The following is a 22,492-nucleotide window of genomic DNA, read 5'->3' on the forward strand; positions in this document are numbered from 1 at the left end:
TGGGTGCTGTAGTGTCAGTGGTTGCCTGTGTGTGAAGCCTGAAGGCTCAGCCCTAACACATGGGAGAGGCGTTGGCGCTCCTGCGGTAATTGTGTCCATCGGTATTGTTATCACTAACACGTAGGTAACTCATCACTGCTGCATTTGGGGACTGAGAACATCCACCAGGAGGTGCCAGTTCCAATCTCATGTGCACATGGGGACTGCTTTTCCATTTCATATGCACTTCCAGGGCTAAAGGGCCTGCGACCCACAAATTAGTGCAATAAGTGACCAAAAAAGACAGGAAGGATTGTTCTCGAAAGTTTGTAGGAAGGAGGTTTGTTAGTGCAAGTACTCAGCAAATGTGTCGCTAATACCACAAACAACAGTCTCCAGCAAGGTGGTCCCCGCGCAGAAGGGCAGAGGGCTTCTCTGGTGTACCAGGTCAGAAAAGTTATTCTTAAGCCTTTGGACATGCACGCCATAAAGGACCTTGGTTCTGTCTCACAAATAGTGAGGAGATGCCCCAAGTTCGATGGTGAACATGGAGGCGGCACATGGGCGAGATGCAGACCCCAAGAAAGCCAGCACGGTGGACACTGGGGCAGCTAGGGTCCAGGCCTGCGTCCCGGCCCAGTCCAATCAGCCCCCCAGGGTACAGATTCCCTACATGCTCCTGGACGAGGGATCCCTCTTCCATCGCCCTCCAAACCCTCTACCTCCCAGGAATGGTTCTCCCCAACTTACATTTAAAGGCTTTAGGTGAGGTTTCGCTGGTCTGAATCTTTGGGGCAAGCATGCGTTTGCCAAAAACCTGAGCATCAAAACTTGCGTAATCGAAGGTGACCTTGGAGAACTTCTCCAGCTCCTTGGCCAGGTTGGCTCTGGGTGTGGTAGGGGCCACACTAGGCCGGTAGCTTCCATATGGAGGGACCTCGAGCTGCTTCACAAAGCACATGGGCCTGAGGTGCAGGATAGAGGTGCAGAACCATGAGGACAGGACCAGGGACCACGTGCCACCCATCCCCAGTGCCCTACCCCACGGCCTGGACAGGGACCCCTCAGAGCCCAGTGTGGACAGAGACCCTCCCCCAAGTCCCACCATAAAGGGTGCTGAGGGCCTGATCTGTGTGAGGAAGAGCTGCCTGCAAGGAGGAAGCAATAGGAACCTTGAAGAAATGACGGCATGTCCCTTGCAGACAGCATTAGCCAGAGGAGGGAGGGCCTGAGATCTTCCCTCTGAACTTAGGAGAGCAGGTGTCAAAGAGCTCAGTCACAATGAGAGAGAGCCCTCAGCAGGGAGCCTGACAGGAGCCTCCCTAGGATGGCGGCCAGCCACCACAGGCAGAATTCTAGCGGCAGAAAAACAGAACCCCCAGTGGGGAGGGAGTCGGGGCATCTGGAGGGGATGTGGCTGTGTTTCTGAGCATCAGCCTCAGGGCAGGCCAGCTCCGCTCTTCACCAGGGCAGGTCTTAGCCCTCCACTGTCTTCTGCTTCAAGTCATTGAGATGGCCCCTGGGGGACTGCTGGAAGGGTTAAGGACAGGGATGGAAAGGCCACTGTGAGCATTCAGTTCATTGTTATTGAAGCTCTTGGAAAAGTTCAGATTTCTAAATGCGTAAGGGATGGCGTGAAGACATTGGTCGAGACAGCGCAGGAGCGAGGGCAGGAAGACCAGCCGTACCAACCACACAGGGTGCAGAGGGGCTCCTGTACCAGTCCACTCAGAGAGAAGGAAAAGAGAGAAGGAGGCTGGGAGAACCACCCCCACCTCCCCAGCTCTCTTTGCTCCTGTCTCTGCACTAAGCAATGACTTCAGTCTGGAAAGTGTGGGTCGGCGAAATTAGGAAGAGGCCAATGGTGAGGGCCTCTAACATGCTGGGCGCTGTAAGAACTTAAGTGTGGCCTGAAACAGGAGCCTGGGGACAAAAAGACCCTGCACGGCTCAGAAGGGCCTTGGGAAACGGGACACCACCAGAATGTGGGCACGTTTTCCTTGCCCAAGAAAGGTGGGAGGGCCTGGCTGGACCCTGGCCCAGTGACATCTGAAGAAGCTGCTGGAGAGCACTCAGGGGAAGAACGAATCCTAAACGTCACATCGGTACCATGTTTGGACGGCTTCCTCAGCCAGGACTTCAGCCAGCAGCACAGACTTAGTGCCCACAATTCCAGCAAAGCTTTGCAAGGATTTTCCCTGCACCCCTGGGTCCAACACCCAGAAACGTGGCCTCATAGAATGGACAGAGCCTGCACGGAAGGCTCTTGCATCTTGGCCACAGTCACTCCCACTCTGGGCTCCTCACCAAGGGCCAGGGAGGAAAATCTCGCCACCTCCTTGCAGCCTCACGAGAAGAAGCTTGAAGTCGACAAGATAATGTTGTTGTCCCACTTTTACAGGCAAATGAACTGAGGTCCAAGTTCCTGGAGGTGCAGCCTCTGAGTTTGGAGCCTGTTTGGCCCCCACCCTGGCCTCACCGGGCCTCATCTGCCTGGTGGTTTGACATTTTGTCAGTGACTTAGATCCAGGCAGGAAAAGGACCGAATTAGTAACTGACAGGAAGCTGGCAGGAACGGGAATAAGACGGAGGAAGGAAGCAGCTTCAACCGTCATGAGGGCCAGCTGGTGGAAAGAAGCCAACTGGACATGCAGAGCTGAAGGCGCCCCATGGATGGGACTGCGAGTGTGTCCCAGTGCAGGAGGGTGAGGCCCCTTGCCCACCCAGAGACGCCTCGCATGGGACCCTCAGAGCAGGCCAAGGCGGGTGGCCAAGTCCCTCTGGCTGAGACTCCCAGGCCATGCCAGGGAAGGGATGGGAGGGGCCTGAAAGGGGGCAGGCGGTGGGAGGCCATCGCCCGTGTTCGTGACCACCAGGCACTGGGCTCATGCAGGGTACAGCAGCCCTGGTCTCCCACACTGTCCTTCGGGAGGCAGACGTGGAACGGGGGTCTGGAGGACTGGGGAGGAGGAAGATCTGTGGGCGTTCTAGCTCCTCAAAGAAACCGAGAGCAGGGTGTCCACTGAGGGAGGACAGCAGGTGGGGAAAGGAGAGGGCGGGGGTGTCCCCCAGCACGGCGGGTGTTGTGTGCCCCAGGGAAGCGGCCCCCCCGGGCGAAGAACTGTGGTCAGGAACAAGACTCTGAAGCCAGGCTGGCAGGGCGCCAATGCCAGCTCCCCCCCAGCCCCCACCCCCACCCCGGTGAGCATGGCCTTATTTGTAGCACCTACTTCAGAGGCCACGTGGATGGAGGGATGCTAAGTAGATGGATTCTGTGATGAGTCATGTCTACACAGGTAGATGCACACACATGCATGCACACGTGCACACACACTCACACACATGCACCCAAGCACGCGCACGCCTACTGCTGTCTCAGAACCTCAGGGGCCACCAGGAGGCAGCTCTGTGGAGGGCACCGCCCACACCCGCTCCTCTCCCTGGGTTTAGGGCCCATCCCCGGAGTGAGGGAGGCGGAGGCACGACAGCCAGGGAAGAGCAGCTCCCCGTGAGTCCTGGACAGCAGTGACCCTCAGCTGATGCTGTCTGCTGTCTCCAGACAGGACCAGCACCGCCACGAATGAACCCCTGAACAACCTCAAGTGGTGAGGCAAGACACTCGCAGGAGAGCAAGGCAGGGCAGCATGCAGATGTCTGTGCCACAGCCGAGGCACTGGCGGACGCAGGAGAGTTCTCTGTCTCAGACGAGACTCTGTCCTGTGTGCCCCCAAAGCCGCCCTCCGGCTCTGCCCCTGGGAGGCCCCGTGGGCAACTCCACGCCTCAGCACACGCGCACATGCACCAGCACGAACACGAGCACGGGCGCGTGCAGCCCCGGGGAGACTGCAGGGCCCCTGGGGCATTTCGGGAGGCAGCCCCTTCAGTGCGGCTCCTTTCACTCACCTGAGGATCCGATCTGAATGGGAGCCATTCTTGGAAGGATCTCCCGGCTGTGGCTGTTGCTTTTCATGAGCTTTGGCTAATTTTTCAGCAGCAGCAATAGGACACCCGGACAAACTAGAGAAAGGACAAGGGGGCGCTGGGCACTCTCCTGCGGGCCCTGCCCCTCAGACCCGGAAGGCCAGCAGGCGCCCGCGGGAGCCGGGGAGGCGGTCTCTCCAGGTCTGTCCCCGACCCTCCAAGTACAGGCCGCTCTGTCGGCTTCCATTGGAGGAAAATTCTAAGCCAATGACACATGAGGACGAAATTCATCTTAAAGGCTTTCAAAGCTCTGAGCAAAGGTGCCTCCTCTGGTGGGTCTGGGCGATAGGCCTGCCCCTCCCCTCCCTCTGCTCACTCACCACCAACCAGATCGCATTCTGGACCTGTCTCCAGCTCAGGTACCATCAGCCACCTCGGGGAAGCCCAGGGCCCCGTGGGCCATCACCTGGGTGCCGACCCTGGAGGACATGGACTACCAGGTCACACCAGGAGGGCTCAGGCCCTACCTAGGAAAGCACCCAGCCTGAGATGCTGCAGGCGCAGCCTCATCTGTCAGGCAAGGCTCCTTGGAGGTGGCGTGATCACAGCAGTGCTCAGCAGCCCAGCGTCTTCCCCTCGGAAGCTCCGGCAGCCCTATCAGCTGAGCGCGTGCCGCTGGAGCACGGGCACATCCACGCGGCCACGGCCACCCACCCGCTTCTGCGGGGTCTCAGCACACCACAGAGCAGCCCAGAGCTCGGGCCTGGACTGCTGAGGTTCTGCCACGAGCAAGAGCTGGTGTGAAGAGGTTCCCCAGCTATTGGCGGGACGAGGTCTCCACGGTTCTCACCATAGGCAATAGGCCTTTGCGCAGCACATGTCCACTCCTCCAGCTGCCCTCTGGTGTCTCAGGACCCCCACTCGCAGTGGCTCAGGTGGCAACACCACCAGGTGACCACACTTCCTGGTGCCACTCTGCTCCCCTCAAAGGTCTGCCCTGACCTTGCACCCGCCCCGAGCGGCAGCACACAGGGGGATGTGGCAGGCCTGAGCCCTGTCCCAGGCCGGGCACACACAGCAGGCCCGGCCCACCCCCACACGACCCCCCCATGGCCCTCAGCATGCCCCGCTCAGCCAAGTACCTTCTGTGCGTGTTGCGGTTGCTGTTCACGTGGCCCTGGCCCGTACAGCCGGGAGTGGGGCACTTCAACACGTTCTCGTGCATGGCCAAGACTGTCAGAGAACCAGGGAGGCAGAGACGGTGAGCATGGCCAAGGAGGATGCAGGAGCCCTGGTTGAAGGCTGCAGCTTTATAGGAGTGGGGGCCAGGGCAGCTCCAGCCCCAAGCCTCAGCCCGGTCAAGGCACCTCCCCTGCCACAGGGGCCCCTGCATCCTTGAGGAAGAAACCAACTCGGCTTTAAAACCTCTAGTTGTTCTGTGATTCACTCCTCTAAACTTAATGTTCACAATTACCGCCTCTAGCCCGGAAGTAGGGAAGGATCTCTCCACCTGAGCCATCAGAGCACAGGCGGGGGCCCCCCTAGCTGGCTGACTCAGTCTCCCCCCTCACGTGCCTGTGTCTGTGGCAGTCTTCTGGGGACCCTGACCCAGGCTGCCATCTCAAGGTGGATAACTGGGCGCGCTCCATGTCCCCAGCATCATAGGGCTCAAGTTTGGGCATCTGGACAGTGCCAATCCAAAGGGACAGGGCCCTGGCTGGCCACTCCTCCGTGGGGACACCATCCAAACTCCAGAGATGGCCTGAGCTACACAGAGGTACTCACTCTCCGGGGGGATCCTGTCCTTGTGGGGGCAGCCGGACAGGCTGCGGTGGTGAGGGTACAACCCAGTGACATGGCCAGTGCCATCACAGCCCGGTGTGGGACACTTGATCTCACGCTTCTCAGTTCTTGAGGGATCTAAACGCACAAGACGCAGCAGTTAGAGGGTAGCCAGGAAGTGGGCGGTGGGTGGTGAGCAGGGAGGGGGACAGAGCAGCTCATGATCCTTCACCCTGCCTCTCCAGAGAGGAGAGTGGCCAGGCTGCCCAAGAGCCCGAGAGGGACCAGGGGCTGGACAACGAGGAGACCCTAGAGAAACTGGTGCACCCCAGCTGTCTGCGTGCAAGAGCCCTGAGACTGCCCAAACTCCCCCAAAGAGCAGGACGTGCAGCGTTTTAAAGAGGACAACGAGATGGCGGCTGGCGCCTTCTTTCCTCTCTCCTGCCGACACCACATGAGGCCCACAGGCTTTGGTGTGGGGGCCACACCTCCACGAGCTCCCACACCTAGAGGTCCAGCCTCTGCATAAAGAGGTGAAGGTATGCGACAAGGCCCCTGCCAGGACACGTCCTTTTGATTTGACAAAACAAGGAGGACAAAGTTAAGTGACTTACCAAAGCCACATGACAAATAAATGCCTGGGCAGAAATTTAAACCCAAATCGCAGTTACTGACCTCGTCTAGTCTCTGCGGGCCCAGAGAAGTCACTGTTGCGTGTAGGGCCAGCAGGGAAAGCCTGTCGGGACATGGATAACCCCCGGAGCATAGCCGATGTCCCGGAGAAACTCCTGGAGAAACCGTCCCCTTTCAGGTGCACAGAAGTCACAAAGCCAGGCTCAGAACTCCCACTGGGATAGGGCAGGGCCCCCTGGGGGCTCTGAGGGGCAGGACCCCAGCTCTGCCTCTCTGAGTTCAAATGGGCAGAAAGGTGGACTGTCACCCAACGGGGCAGGCAGGGGCGTCTTGAGGGGCTTGCAAGTCCCTCCCCAACATCTGCTTCCTGAGCTTGCTCCCCTGGCTGCCTGGCCTCTGCCCCGGGCTTGCACTGTGTGTGCCTCAGTGTCAGTCCCTAAAACCAGTCCTACTGTCTCTCCCATAGCACGTGGCCTGCTTGGCACTTCTCGGTGCTCCTGCTCAGCCACCTGCCTCACCCTGAGACACTGTCCCCTAGGTCCATGCCCTCAACTGTATCCCTTAAGGCAGGACACCCTGCGTCTGGATCCCCCAATGTCTGTCCCACAGGTCAGAGTCCCAAATCTGGGCCTGGGGCTGTCATTCTGTATTCCCCACGAGTCCCCAACAGTGTCCCACCAATGTCTGCACTGGCCTGTGGGCCCGAGGCCTGCCACCCCCAGACTGATACACTAACACAGGCCCTGGCACCTGTCCTGAGCCTGTGTCAACATCTCCTGGGTTTCCTTGTGTCCGCATCTCCTCAAGGCCTGCGCTGGCCCAAATCTGAGTCCCCAAACAGCTGTCCCCTAAGTTGGTGCCGCCCTGAAAGGGTATCCCCTCGAAAGCTGTCCTCCAGGTTGAAATAATCTGTGTTCCCTCAGCTATGTCCCTTAGTATCTGCCCCTGATCTTATCTGATACAAGAGAGTATTCCCAGAAATTCTGTGCCTGGTGTCCCCACCTACCTACCAGCTGGGGGGCACCCAGAGACACAGCTCGCTCAAGTCTCTCCATGACCCGGGTGGGTCCCCCAGGGTCTGGCCCGTGTCTGTGTCTCTCCAGGACCCAGGTGGGTCCTCTCAGAGTCTGGCCCTTGTCTGTATCTCTCCATGACCCAGGTGGGTTCCCCAGGGTCTGGCCCGTATCTGTGTCTCTCCAGGACCCAGGTGGGACTCCCCAGACTCTGGCCCGCATCTGTGTCTCTCCAGCACCCAAGTGGGTCCCCCAGGGTCTGGCTCATTTCTGTGTCTCTCCATGACCCAGGTGCATCCCCCACACTGTTGCTGAGGCTCTGGGGCCAGCTACATACCCTCACACCTCCCCCTCCTCCCACCTCGTGCCTCAGCTATGTCTCTCTCGGGATTACCCTAGGTGTTCAGTGTGAGCCCATTTCCTCAGTGTCCACATTCTGTGTGGTGTGTGCATATGCCCCTTATCTGCATTCGTCCGCTGCCCCCTCCCCGCTGTAAGGGCCTCCGTCCCCAGGAGGGAGGAGAGTGAGTGTGGCCCCGATTCTACCTTTGCTGCAATAGTTCTTCCTTGTGGCATCCAAAGGCCTTGCCGCCTTCCCTGGCTCAGCGGGGCCCAGCTGGCCCTGCTCGGCAGACAGGCAGCCTGGTTCGCAGACGGCTCGCACTTGCTCGGCCTTCAGGGCAATGGCCTGCTCAAGGAGGCCCAGGTTCCCACGGGTCATCATGTCGTACATCTCCGACTCGTCTGTGACCGCAGACTTCTGGGAACGCGAGTCCTCATCCTTGCCATCGTCTGAGCGCACCTCCACTATGACCGAGTACTCGGGCTTGGGGGCCTTCTGGGTGGGGGCTTGGGGCACACCCTCCTGGCAGATCTCCTCAGGAGCAGTCTCCTCCCCCTCCTCCTCGTCCTCCTCCTCGTCCTCGTCCTCCTCCTCCTCCTCCTCTTCCTCCTCCTCCTCCTCTTCCTCCTCATGACCCAGGGCGACCTTCTGCTGGCAGGACTCCTCACAGGCCACACCCTCCAGGGACTGGGGGCACATCTCCTGGGAGCGTTCGCTGGTGACTTCAATGATTTCCTCCACGTCCTCTGGCTGAATAAAGACGTCTTTTTCCCCCTCATCGCTGGTAGCTCCTTCCTCAGCCTCCTCCTGAACCAGGTGCATGATGCTGGGGCCTGGCTTGGCCACCTGGCCCAAGTCCTCCCTGACCAGGGTCTCTTCAGCTATTTGGCCCAAGTTTAGGAGAGAAGTAGCAATGATTTCCTGATAGCTGCTGTAGCTGCCCTTGGAGGAGCTGGTAGAGCTGCTGACGGGGTTGGATCCGAAATGAGACTTGACAGGACTCCCTCCTGCACAAAGTCAGAAACGCCATGTGGGAGGAGCACATGGGGAAGAGGACAGGTCTCCAGGCCTCTGATCCCCTCCACCTGCCCCACAGCAGCCTGGGGAGCATGAAACAGGGGAAATGGGGACTGGGTTGGGTGGTCTGTGTCAGCCCTTCTGCCCACATCTGGAGAGCACAGTGAACTTATTTTATGCAGTGGATAGAGTACCCGCTACTGTATTTTTGAAGCTGAGAATTACTCTGATATTTTTGATTAACATCCTCCCCATTATGGGTACTTTCTCAAATGAGGTAAACCTGCATTTCATAAAATGGAGCTTAAAGAATACATCAGATTTTGAATAATTGTTTCATAATTGAAAAGCAGTAAACAAATTTATATATTTAAAGGACCCAAATTTAAATCCTTTTACCACCATGACTAAGATCTAGTGGGCACTCACCACACGCAGACCCTGTGGGATCATCGCCAAGGACACTCACTACAGGAGGGAGTGAGCCAGGGCTGACGCCCAATGCCCTCCTTTGTGAGAAAGCAGGCGAGTTAGTCCCTTCTGCCTGGAGTCCACGGGCTGTGCACCACTTCAGGCACAGCCAGAGCCCCAGGAGTGAGGTGGGTGTGAGGACCCTCCCTGGATTGGCTCCATAATAAAATAAAAATCCATCTCAGGTCTTGCAAGGTCAGAAGACACCAGGAGCTTGGGGGAGTTGGGGAGTTTGTACCTCGGGCCTCATTCCCACCCTCAGGACTCTACAGTCTGCCAGGGCTCTTGGGGGACACAAATGCTTCTCTCCAGGGCCTAGGGCCACCTTCACACCAGCATTTGCCAAGACCTGGGTGCGTGGACCCAGCCAGTCCTGGACAGCCCCACAGGGAAGAAGGAGCAAGCAAGGAGATCCCCTGAGTCCCCCTTCCTGGCTTCCCGGGCACCCCCACACAACCTCACCCCTGCCCCCAGGCAGCTCTCCCAAGGGCCAAGTGGGGCAGGGTCTGTCCAAGGCTCCTACACACAGACACGGCCCATGTCCATCTGCCCACTGTCTCTCACACGCACCAGACACACGTCCACAGTCACACACAGTGTTCACACAGACGCCCCCACGGGCCCCCACACTCTGCACCAGCTCCTCTCCAGGAAGCCCCAGCAAACATCAGGACAGGCCGGCCTTGTTCTCAGGAAGGGCTTTCTCGCGGCCCTTTCACTCACTCGGATGGCCCCCCCATCCCCAGGCTGCGTGACTCCAGGCCACACTAAGCACCCTTTATTCGAGGAGAAAGAGCAACAAAGCACCTTCAGCTGGCTCAGGGCGGTGAATGTCCTCCTGTTCTGATGCCTCGTCCTCCTCCAGAGTTCCTTCCGATTCATCCGACACAGAGGCCCCCTTCACCTCGGCGTCCTCGCTGCCGTCGCTGTCCACGCCATAGCCCTCATCCAGAGCCAGCTTCAGCGGGTGTGACTTCCGCTTGGACACCAGGTGCTCGGCCTCGGCACCCTCCAGCTTCCTCTTCTTGGCCAGAGGGCAGCTCTGCAAACTGGGGGAAGAAGCCGTGATGGGCCGCCCTGTCTGTCAACCCCCGGGTCCTCCCTTCCGCTATTCACCCTCTGCAGCCACTTTCCCTGGTGAAAGTTTCTCTTTGCAGCTCATCGCCATCCCTCAGCTGAAGCCCCAAACTCATGACTGGGAAGCTGATGTGTTTAAAACTTACACTAATTGTCCACATTAAAAAGCTCCTGATTGTGCTTTAAATTGCATTTCCTGCTTCTCTGGAAGACCTAACTTCAATGCGGCCGTACACATGGAGTGGCTCCCTCTGTGGTGGCCTGGCCCTCGTCAGACCAGCCGCTTCCTCCCACCAAGCAGTGCCCGGGGCCTTCCTTCTCCACTCCAGACCCTCACACCCTCATCCACGCTATGAACCTGGCAGTGCAGTGGTGGGCACCTGAGGTCGGGCTGACCCCCTGGGGGGATAGCAGTGACAACTGGGTGGCAGCTCACTCTGATCACCCCAGCGTGCACCAGGTCTGCTCTGAGCTCTCCCACACAGTTAACAGGGCCGAGTGGGAGGACACTGTGGCTCGGCAGCCTCAGGCAGAGATGGAAGGTTCTAGATCCATGAAAGGGCCCAAGTGGGAAAGGGGCTCCAACACCCCAGCAGCCCAACCTCTTTCCCAGGGGCCTCGGTGAGGGCCCGCAGGCCTCCTTACCTGCGGTGCCTGGAGTACTTGCCCCGGATGTGTCCCAAGCCCGTGCATCCTGGGGTAGGGCAGCTGGGGAGACAAGCAGGAGCCATCACTCTGGAGTCAGGCCCCACCCGGCCTGGGGAAAAGGTCCAGGTCTCGGCCCATCCCATTCCCTCACCCTGGAGAGCAGAAGATTGTCTCCAAACAGTGTGTCTCAGAATGGCGGCTTGCAGTTTGCTAAAAATTAATGAAATAACTCACTCTATTTAAATAAATGAATGGCTCATTACAATTTTATAAGTGTGTTTAATTAAAGATTTGTATGTATGAGATCAAGACTTCCAATGTCGGCATCTCCTGGACGGCTTCCTTTTTCCCAGAATAAGTCTTTCCCTCTGCAGGTAAACTGCCACCAGGCTTCCAGGTAGCTGGGAAACAGGACCCTCTGAGGTGCCTCAGAACCAGCGTCTGAGGCTGGCCCGAGAGCAAAGCACAAACCCTGGGGTCCCCATGGCCGGATCCGGTGCTTTGAGACCTGCAGCCTTTCCTCTGGCAAACGAGCCAGCACCGCCAAGTAAGAACAACTGTGCAAACACGCCAGACAGGCCGGAGCCACAGGTCTCCAGCTGGAGGCAGGTGCAACATGGCAGTGAACACCCCATTCCAGAACCTGCGAGCTGGTGTGGGTAAAGCCAAGAGAACTCGTGACCCAGGAGCTGCCTGTGAGACCTCGGTGGGGGCGACACAGGGTTTCTTGCAGCTCCCACCCCGGGGCTGGCATGGGGACAGAGGCAAGACCCCAGAAGCACCTCACCCCCCACCATCATCTGTCTCCCCTTAGAAACAAACCATGGAAAGCTCTGGAAACCTCTGACCATGGGCACGGACCACGCCACCCAACCTGCCTCCCCAGGAGTCGGCTCCCCAGGGCAGCAAGGGGCCTGTGTGGCGTGTGAGGCCAGGGTCCTGCAGGCTGTTGGGCACATCCACAGACCAAGGATTGCAAGGAGCTGCCCTCACTCCATTTTACGGAACAGCAAACTGACAGCCGGCAAGATGGAAGACCTGTCAGAGGTCCCCCAGAGGCAGGGGCCGGAGCTCCTCCTGGGAAGGCGTCACCCATGGTCCCCCGTCAACGATGGGAAGACCTTGTTTTTAACAGGATCAGTGTAATGGGGTCTGAGCTCCCCACCTCAGATCATGCTTCCCAGAGGCTGTGAAGGATGGATGGTGCAGGCCCACCGACCTAGAGGCTCCTGGGACCCAGAAAGGGGCACCCCCCTCGACCTCTGTCCAGACACCCCCAATGGTTTCTAATTTGATTGATCAAGGGCCTGACAGCAGATGACTGTGGGGCCCAACTGGTCACGCAGGCCATACTCACTGACCAGTCAGGGAGGAAGAGCAGGCTGCAGAGGCAGAGCTCCACGCCCCGAGCTCAGGGCCTCTGGTTGGGACACGCCCTGCAGCCCTCCGTGGTGGCTGGTCTCAGTCTCATGCTGATTTCCATTGTGTTTGAAAGAAGAAAGGAAAGGAGAGAGGGAGGAAGGGGGAAGGGAGGACGGGCCATGTTTACTGGGAGTTTCCTTCCCGGACAGAGAGGAGTTGCCGCTGCTCCCGGCCTGTTTGTTCTAAAATCTATGGCCCACCCTTGCTTTCTCTCTCAAGAGCTAGCTTTGAGACTTTTCACAAAAGCTCCTTGTTATTGGAGATCTGAAGCTAACGTCCCAATTAGTTGATTAATCACTGAGGTAATCAGGCAATTAGGTGACAGCTGCCGTGGAGGCCTATGGGGCACCGGCACTGCCCCTGAACACGTCACCTGCTCCAAGCCACACCTCCGCCCACCAGTTCAGAAGAGTCCTGGCCTCCAGCCCGGCGGTGGGGGGAGGGGAGTGCGGGGGGTGCCAGTGACGCCCCCAGCCCCAGCCTCAGAGGGCAGCAGAACAGGCAGTGAGCCTATGTGTGTGGAGCTGGTGAGGGTCACGCTGGGAGAGGAAGCTGGAAACCCTCAGACCCCTGCTCCCCACATGGCAGCCAAGGAAGCATCCGGAGGAGGAGACGTGACAGCGGCCAAGGCCCCAGAGGCTGCAGTGCCGGCAACCTGTGCCTCGTGGCTCACACAGCTTCCCCCACGAGCACCCCAGCACGGGGTTCACTGACGCCCTCCATGTACTCGGGGCCGGGGGAAGCGTGAGGAAGCAGCAGGCCCCTGGAGGCCCTCCTCAGTGCAAGGGAAGAGGCAGGCCCAGCCAAGCCTGCACCCTGGACCCCCGGCATGGCTCCCTGCGTGGAGCAGACACAGGGAGATGGGCAGCAGGCTCTCAGAGGGCCTGCTCACAGCCCACACTGAGCAGGGCCCTGGTGACCACTCTGAGGGGCGAGATATGAGCGACAGGTGTCACAGGAAGCCCAGACCGAGGCTGGGAGAAACTGAAGCCCCACGCTTCGGCTGCGGCCCTGGAAGGGACTGGCTTCCCTCCGGCTTCCTGGAGGCAGGTAGAGGACCCCCCACTCTCATTCGTCCCCTAGGTGGGAGCTGGCCAGTGGCTCATGGACAAGGCCCTCTGGTGAGGATGGACGGGCTGGGAGAGAACCAGGATGCAGGTGTGGCAGAGTGGTGTCTCTCCCAGAACTTGGAGTTGGCCCCAAAGACGTTCCCGCTCCGAAAGGGGTCTGGCCACTTCCATCTGCAGAGGAAGGGTGCCCCCTGCCACCTAACCAACACCCCTAGCAGGACCACCATGAGGCTGTGTGACAGCAGAGGGGCCCAGACTAAAACACAGTGGATGTGTCTGTCACTTCTTCACTGGCGCGAAGGGAAAACCCACCAGATCTGTTTGTTTTGTCTCCGGCCCTCAGTGCTAAATTTCAGGGCACGGTGAAACTCCAAATGGGCTCCAGAGGTGGGCGAAGGCAGTCGAGTGTCCTGCGTCTTCCAGGTCGATCCTCTGCTCAGCTCACCTTGGAACACGGCCCTCCGCCGCCCCGAGGATAAGTGGCTTCCTGCGAGCTCCGCTTGAGCTGGGGAACGGACAAGCTGCGGCGGCGGATGGGCCGTGGGGTTCTGGGACAATGGGATGTAAGCCCTTCTTCCGCAGAGTGAATCCTGCACCACAGAGCTGCGCTGTAGCTCGGCCCCCCTTCCAGTGATTCCGCAGGAGTTCATCCAACGTCATGGTTTTCCTCTCCAGACCACAGAAGAGTTCTCTCTGTGGGTCACTCTCCCTGTGCTGGCACCCACAGTGTGAGCCCCACCAGGACAGGGGTCTCGTCTGCTTGTCTGTCCTCGGCCTGTGGTGTCCTGGAAGGGGAAGAAGTCCTGGCTTGCAGTATCTGCCCGTTCCTGAGTGTAAGTGTGCCCCCGGCAGCCGACGTGCACAGTCACAGAGTGTGAGCCACAAGCACACCACACGTCGCATCCCCACATGTCGCCTGTGGACAACACGCGGTCGTGAACCAGGAATAAACAGCACCTTCCATGCAGAACACGTGCGATTGTTTGACACAGTCTGTTCCATCTTACTCTAAGCATCGATCCTCAAAAACTTGAAGAATTGGTGAAGGTGTTGTTGCTAGAACATTAAATGTCAATGCATTCGCCCTTAGTTTCTCCACTAAAAAAGTTTAAGAGTCTCACTAAGTAAATTACTAACTAAATAGGTTGAGACTACAGGAGAAATGAAGGTGGACAAAATCCAGATGCTCTCATAATCCCCCACTTACACTGGCCGGGGCCCCTCTGAGAATATTTCAGAACAAGTCTATTTTGAAAGTCATCTCTGCTTCCACTGTTTCAAAGTTGCAGGAGAACGCCTAGTCCTTTGGGTTTGCTTTCCAACTTCCTCCATAAATTCATCTGTTGCCAAAATTAATTGCTGTTACAAGAAACTGGAGCTTCCTTGAGTCCTGTGCCAGCCTCCTCCCTCTCATTGTCCCCAAGATGTCCCCAGGTGAATGCCACATGGCCCAGGGGAAGCCTTCTCTCCACCCTGTGCTCTCTGGCCCCTCTGAGTATTGCAAGGCATCCTTTCCAGTGGTCCAGCCGGTCAGAGCGTGCCTCCCCTGCAGGCAGCTGACCCAAGTGCTCAGGGAAAGCATGCTCTGTGGAGCCCACAGGGGCCTGGTTTGGCTGCCATTCCACACTCACCCGTCCCACCTGTGACTCAGGACTGGGCTTTGGGCAGTAGATCATATGATTCAGCTCTTCTGGTTAGATAAACTTTAACTCTCTGAGCCTCAGTTTCCCCATTTCACAACGGGATAATAATACCACCAGGCAGTACTTTCATGAGAATCTCTGAGATCAAGACTGTACTGTGCAGCCATTGCAGAGCTTGCCACATGCATGGGGCTCTGAGCATCCAGCCTGCCTCCCAGGTCCCTTCCCCTTCCGTCTCCAAGTTACAGTCTCAAAGATTGGAGGTACGCTGGGACACTTTGAGGTCCTCCTGTTTTCCTCATTGGCAAAAGCCATCCATTCAACAGCTATCTGGTGAAGAATAAGGCAGTTCCAGCCCCAGATTTGTTCGGGTTCAGTGAGAATCTTTACCCCTAAGAATTAAGAAGCAGCCAATGGCCTGGAACCATGCAATTACATGGAGAAAGCTGTGCTAGGCTGGTGGCAGAGGGAGCAGAGAAAGAATAGCATCGACCCTCAGTAACTAGAATGTTGTATTTGCCTCCATCCAGGAGTCTGGGAGCTCATGGAAACTTCCGTCGAGTCAAGATTGTCACCTCTGACTCCTCGGCGTGGGCGGAGCATCTTACCGATATACCTATCTGCTGTCTTGGGTGCTGCACCGCGGTGTACTCAGCACCAGAGCTGCTATGGGGAAGGAGGGTGGGCTCGGAGCCCCTTCACCTCTCCAAGGACGAACCTCGGGCAGGTTGTCTCAGCCTGTTCAAGTCCAGCCCCGTCTCACAGGGAATTCGTGAAAATTAAATGGGGCACCCAGTGCCCACCCGGCACATTGTGGACCCTTGACAAGCACCACCTCCCTTTCTCCTCCCGTGTTTTGAGCCAGAATGCATCTGCACTACCCCTCCTCAGCAAAGAGGGGAACGAGGAGCGGTTTTCTTTGCTGGTCACTGGACGCCACTCATCAGAGCTCTGAGCCAGCCGGAGGCTGTGTGGGGCAATGCTAGGACAGCCTCGACACATAGTCATCAGAGCGGCTTTCTCTCTGGCCTTCCCCCACACACAAAGGCTTTGCCCAAGCCCAGGACAGAAGCCAGCGGGCAAGGGCAAGTTGACCTCCCGGAAGGAGAGCCTGGCTCCTCCTGCCTGAACCAGCAAATCGCTGCAGCGGGCTATCCTCCCTCCTCCCCGGGGCGCTCAGCCCCTGTGAGACAGGACCTGGAATTTGGAAAGTCCCTGAGCTCAGCCGCTGCAAGACCGCCAACACACAAAACCACCGTCTGCATCTTGAGTCAGTGGACGACTCAGGACACGGAACAGCCTGTGCCCTCACCTCTGGCTGCACGGTGCCGCAGACCATCGGACCCAGAAGCATTGGTGAGAGCCCACTAATACAGCCCCGTATTGCTGGCTGGGGCCCAGGGTGACAGTCAAGTCCTGGTGGCAACCAGGTGTGAGCACGGCTGTGCCTCTCTCAAGAGGCCGGCTGCGTGGTGGGGCCAGGACAGAGGTAGAAGAAGGCAGAGGCAGGGCAAAGACAGCTAGACACACGGTAAGGAGAAAGCGGGCCTCATTAGGGCACGCAGGGGCTTGGGCGGGGTGCAGTTCGCCAGTTGGAAGTGCCCAGTGTGGGACATTTAGGATGCCCAGGGTCACAGGCAGGTGCAATGCTCGGCACTAGCAGGAAGACTTTCTTACCTGAGGTCGGCACCTGCAGGCTCTGGGGGAGCTGGGTGAAAGAAACAGAGAAACACGTGGGAGTTAGAATAGAAAAGTCACATTGCCCTAACAGCACAAATAGAGTGAAACTCGAGGCAATCCCAGTGAGAACTGAACTCCATCTTTTCCTGACCTCCTAGAGTGTCCTCCAGGGTCTAATGGAGTGAGCTGTCTCCTGCGATGCTCACACCAGACCCTTTCCACGAGGAGCTGGCGGTTTTGCAGAGTGGGACAGACGCCCGCTGGCGGCAGACTCCCTGGGCCCTCAGGGCCAGGCCAGTATCTCTTTCTCTAATTATAGGTGGAAGTTGGCTTCTGGCTGGAAACATGACCCCACAGATAAAGCTGGTTGGAGAGGAGAACAGATGGGCCCAGTGGCTGGTCCCTCAGTGATGGGGCCACTGGGGGCAAAAACATGCAGGGTTCCGACTGGGTCGCACGTCTGAGAAGCTCAGTGCTCCTTGCCCCACTGTGAGGGCCACCCACGCACAGGAACATGTGGCCCTTGCCCGGTGTGTGCCCTGAGGGTCAGGGAGGCGAGGCTGGCCAAGGGGCTGGGCTCCGTCCTTGCAGACCAAGCAGGGCGTTGGCCCCCTCTCCTCACCCCCTGCCAGTTCAACCCAACAACCTCCCGGTCCCTGCCAGCACCAAGATAGACGTCCTGGAAGGCAAAGAGCCTGGTGATGGAAGGCTGGCAGCCTTTCATTTCCAAATAGACCGATCCTCTAACTGAACTTTGCTTCCCTTACTCTGGAACTGTGTCTGCCTCTTTGTCTCCACCCCAGGCAGGTTTGTCTGGGCCAAAGGCCCCTCAGCAGCCCTGTCATGCACCCTGAGGTTGAAGAGGCCTGAGGCCACCAGACGCCTTAGAGCCCAGGTGCTCAGCACAGGGGAGGTTGGTCCCAGGGCCTGAGCACTGCAGGGGGTTCTGTTCCTAGTGGAAACTTGTGGGGAGAAGTGGCATTTATAGCTTTAGGACCCAGGACTCTTGGCCAGAGCCGAGCCTTGGACTGCCCAGGCCAGCCCCAGCCAGGGGAGGGCGGCACTCACCTCGGGCCTTGGATCGCGTCCGAGCTCGCTTATCCTCGCTTTCTAAGCTCATCTGCAAAAACAACTACTATGTTAATGGGAAAACAGCACAGAACCAACCTCAAGCGCTGTGCGAGGACGTCCAGACATTTGCTGGATCAAGCTTTGAAGATAAAGGTGAATCCCTGACACAGAATGACAAGGAATAGGCTCACAGGGTCTGAGATGCCTGGGACCAGGAGCAGCAAGGGGGAGGTACATCAGAGTGGAGACCACCAGCCCCAGGATGTGTCCCCATCTCCCGCTCCCGGCCCTCCTGCTGGCCCCAAGTTGGCACTGGAGGAGAAAACTGCAGGCGTGGTGCCCCATCTACCAGATCATCAGTAACGTTGGGGTTTCATAACACGGGGTCTCCTGGTGAGACTGAGGAGCGCCCCCCGCTGCTCATCGGGCTGGCAGGTGCTAAGGCTCTAGGACAGGTCGCCCACCACGTGCCCCAGATCCCGGCTTCCTGTGGGAGTTAGTACCCCCAACACACCAAGGTGGTCCTGTTAGAAACAGATGGCTGGGACCCCAGCGGGCCTCCACGAAGCATCCAGAGACAGATAGCTTCAATTTCTACCAGTGCTGTCCCAGGAAGAGCCCGAGGAGAGGCGGCCTGAGCTCAGGGACCAGACCGTCCCCAACGTGGGACTGGACACCCACCGTGTGTGTTCTAGACGCATGGGGGCCTCCAGGGCACCACTGCCCGGTAGATAGAGTGCAAGTCATGCACGTCATTTTAAACTGTCCAATAGCCACGTTATAAATGTAAAAAGAAACAAGTAAAGTTAATTTTAATACTAAACTTTACTTAGCCCGATCTATCCAAAACATTATCATTTCAGCAGTAATCAATATGAAAAATTATGAATGGGGTTTTGTTTTGTGCTCTTAGAAACCCCACATGTCTCCTGGACTCAGCACGTCTGACTTTGACCAGCCATGTGCCGAGTGCCTGTGGCTGCTGTGCTGGACGGCATGGCTCCCGAGGCAGGAGGCAGTCTCTGGAGAGAGCCAGGCTAAGGCAGGAATGCAGGCCAAGGGGTCATCTGAACCAGACCCGTAGGCCACCCTTCCGGGGATGTTGCTTCTCCCAGGAGAGGGTGAGTGGAGCCTCCTGAGGGGAATGAGGCCCCCTGTACAGTCCAGACCCCACAGGTCCTCTGGCCACCCCACCTGAGCCCTTCAGTGCCCCACCCCCACCTACATTCCCTGCCCTGACCAACCTTCACAGGGGATGCTGCCCGCACTGTCCTGCGAAGGAGTCAAGGGAGAGCCCCCAGGAGAGTGAAGCCTGTGGACAAGGGTCACAGACAGGCCCAGGGCAGGGGAGATGCCCCCAGGAGCTACAGGTCATCACACAGTATCCTCGACCTGTGTCACACCCGACAAATCCAAGCAGGCAGGTGACTAGGAGGTAGGAGGTCAGTGGGAACCACAATGTGCTCCAAGTCTTCAAGGGAGAGAGGCCAGGTCGGGGGGGGTGCACCCCACGTGCCCCAGGAAAGCCAGGGCTCACCACCTGTCCCCATGGTCAGGAAGGTAGGGAGCAATTCCACCTGATCCAGGCCACAGCTGAGGCTGTCAAAGGGAAAGCCGACAGTGGGCAAGTAGCTGGAGAAAGGAACAAAAGGCAGCAGAAGCAGGCTTCAGTACCCCAAAGCCAGAAGGAGACAAGTGTCTAAGTTACCGCCCAGGAAGAGAAAAAAAAGAATTCCCCCAACTGGAAAGATGAAATTTGCAAAGCAAATCTCCCTCGTGGGCAGCACTAACATATAGTGATTTATGGGATTTGTTAAGGAAGAAAAATCAAAACCTGGAGTAATTTACGCAACCTCTCTACTCCAGGCTGCAGAGCCACGTGCTACGAGCCGGGCGTTTATTACGGCCTTCCAATAGCACAGAAGACAATTACTATAATTTCTATTTTTAAAGCAGAGGTTCCCCATGGACCAATGGCTCACATTTAAAAGAGAGAGAGAGAGAGGAGCAGGTGTCAAAGGGACTTCATTACATTTATGAGCCTTCAAATGTCGTCTGCGCTGAGCCCGAGCCCAGTGCCTTCCGATGCAGCCGCACAATGGAGCTAATGTGTCTGATTGCTGGCGCCTGCTTTCAGCTGAGATGCAATCTACGGCCTCTTTTTTTTTTTTTTTTTTTTTTTGTCAGTTTTCCCAAGGAAATTGGCAAGCATTCTGCTAGGTTAAAGCGTGCCTTGGCAATTTGGATTTCCTGCAGATAAATTATTCAAAGAGCAGAGAATAGAGAGGGTTGCAGGGATGCGTAATGGGTGCTGCTTGCAAACTGCGAGCTCCCGTTGATGAAGCGAACAGCTGTGGCATTCATTTTGCCAAGCACCTTTCCATTTGCAATTTATCTGCATCAAATGGTCAATAAGTGAGAAGTTCTCTTCAGCACATGTAGCTTTGATTTTGAAAGGGGAAAAATTGACCTAGGGTAAGCTCTTTAACACGAGAATGAATTTGTAAGAGCCGGATGACTTGGGACATCAACAAGGAAGCAGGGAAACTGACTTCTGAGCTGTCTGAAACCAGCAGTGGTGGCTGCCTCAGAAGCATCTGGGCGAAGCTGTGATAAAACCAGCTCTGCTTGATCTGCATCGTTTTCCTTCTTGTGGGGCTCAAAGCTCTTCAGAGGTGGGTTCTCTGCTGTCCTCATGCCCTCGACATCGGTGCTCCACGTTGTGGATGGAGAACCGGTGCCCGTGGCAGCCCAGCACCACTGGGCTCATGAAGCCTGGCTTGCTGGCAGCTACCCAGGGCCTTCTATCCCCCTTTCTGTCCCCCACCACACAAAGAGAGGCCACTCACTGATGCAAAGACAGTGAGACACTTCCCAAGTTTCACTGACTTATTTTTAAAAACCTTTCAATTGTTCCAAGCACAAACCAGTCAAGCCCCTATTTTTGCACAGCCCACAGAAAACTAAATGGCCTCTCACCTTGAGGGTGAACAGGCCCCCTCGTCACAGCCCACTCAATCCCCACTCCCACTGTGAGCCAGCGAGCTCTCTCGAGAACATCATCTGCACTGTTTCTGTAATGCCAACTTCATTCTGCCCCAGGAGTGTGTCTCACAGCTTCCCTGTGCTCCTTAAACCGTCTCTTCGCTCTGATTAATATTTCAGTACTTCTGTCTTCAATAGGAAACTATGTGAAGGAAAAAAATTTGCAAAGGCAAATGCATCCTGTTTTGCCACATCTATTAACCAGACAGAAGTGTCTCTGCATCCTTCCATTTAACTTGCTTTATTACTGTCACGTAATGGTGATCTCACGCAAGAGGGTGTTACTACTTTGTTCTGTTCTCTATTTTTTAGTAAAGTCAAAGTTAATCACATAAGCTCTTTTTAAACAAAACAGTTCTCACAATGACATGCTGCGAAGACCAGCCCCTTTTCAGATCGGTCTGCACAGCACCCTTGCAAAATGGTTCCCTGAGGTGGACATTTACCAACGCGGGGACCAAAAGAGCAAAGGCAGTCAGCAGCCTGGAAGTCCGCAGATTCACCTGGACTGGGCTGTGGTCACGGGAGATGCACTCAGAACACAGACACACAGCCAGTGACCAAGCAGAGAGGCTGGGCCCTCTCTCTCAATGTCCAGAGGTTTCTCATGAGGTGTCCGAGACCCAACAGGCTTTGTGCCCATCTTGACCTCTACTCCCAGAGGCCAGATCTGCCCCCAACCCAAGTTCACAGATGTCTATGGTGGCCTCTGGAGGTGCTGCTCCCCCTCAGCTTTCTCTTCCTTGCTCACTCACTCATCCCCACTCTCCCTGTCTCTGTCTCTATCTCTGTCTCTTTCTGCCTCTCTGACTCTCTCTCTCTCTCTTTCTATGTCTCTCTTTATTTCTCTCTCTTTCTCCATCTCTCTCTCTCTCTCTGTGTCTCTCTCTGACTCTCTGTCTTTGTCTCTCTGTCTCTGTCTCTTTCACTCTCTTTTGTTCTTGGTTCTTCCTCGGCCTTCACGGCTAAAGAGCTTCCCTCCTCTCCACCCTAAGCCGTGTTCCCAACCTTCCGCACGGATGTCTAAGGGCTGGACAAAGAAGAGAATCCGTGCTAAAGCCTGGCCCTGAGCAGCCTCAGACCTCACCCTGCCTCCCCTGCCCCTGCAGGGTGTCCTGGCCCGAGTAGCACGAGCCTCAGCGCCATCCCCCTCCAGGGAAGTGTGTAGGGGAGGCTCAAGAGGGAGGATGCTGCTCGGACTCGTGAGCCTGGGTGAGGGTGGGGAGGCTTGGCAGATCAGACTTGAGTACGTTTAGGGAGAATGGCCTCAGGGTGGGAGGTGCTCCAGACCCGGGGAGCAAGGACCATCCTTGGGTGGCCAGCACCTCTCAACAGTCAGGCCTGTGCCCTCCCTCTTCCCACCCCTCTCTCTCACCCTCCACCCTGTGCCTGCTCATTTCCCTCATGGTCCACATCTCGATCTCATTCATGTTTCTGAGGTCATTGTCTCTCCTGCAGAGAGCCAGCTGCCATGGCCTCATTCAATGCTCGTATTATGTAAGAATATACACATATTACGTAAGAATGGACGGACAGACAAATGGGAACAGACAGGAACATCTCTGAGATCCAGGAGCTGGAGAAGGGGCTCAGCAGAGCCCGGAGCCTCAAGCTGTGCGGGGGTTCCAGGCCCCTGAGACCACGGGGCACATTCACCCCCGGCCCTGGGCTGGAGGA

General features: G+C 57.1%; 1 protein-coding gene across 1 annotated transcript in view; it reads right to left on the bottom strand.

Annotated features, from left to right (window-relative positions):
- MYT1 (myelin transcription factor 1) overlaps positions 1–22,492 on the bottom strand; it is a 69,178-nt gene that overhangs the window by 21,174 nt on the left and 25,512 nt on the right. Inside the window, exons 3-11 of the mRNA XM_058562222.1 lie at positions 17,768–17,819; positions 16,697–16,727; positions 10,882–10,944; positions 9,967–10,208; positions 7,875–8,678; positions 5,686–5,820; positions 5,043–5,133; positions 3,883–3,996; positions 730–944 (exon numbers count right to left, since the gene is read on the bottom strand). Coding sequence (XP_058418205.1) covers positions 730–944; positions 3,883–3,996; positions 5,043–5,133; positions 5,686–5,820; positions 7,875–8,678; positions 9,967–10,208; positions 10,882–10,944; positions 16,697–16,727; positions 17,768–17,819 — 1,747 coding nt within the window. The remainder of the gene's footprint in view (positions 1–729; positions 945–3,882; positions 3,997–5,042; positions 5,134–5,685; positions 5,821–7,874; positions 8,679–9,966; positions 10,209–10,881; positions 10,945–16,696; positions 16,728–17,767; positions 17,820–22,492) is intronic.

The sequence above is a fragment of the Diceros bicornis genome, chromosome 19, assembly GCF_020826845.1.
Source record: "Diceros bicornis minor isolate mBicDic1 chromosome 19, mDicBic1.mat.cur, whole genome shotgun sequence".
NCBI lineage: Eukaryota > Metazoa > Chordata > Mammalia > Perissodactyla > Rhinocerotidae > Diceros > Diceros bicornis.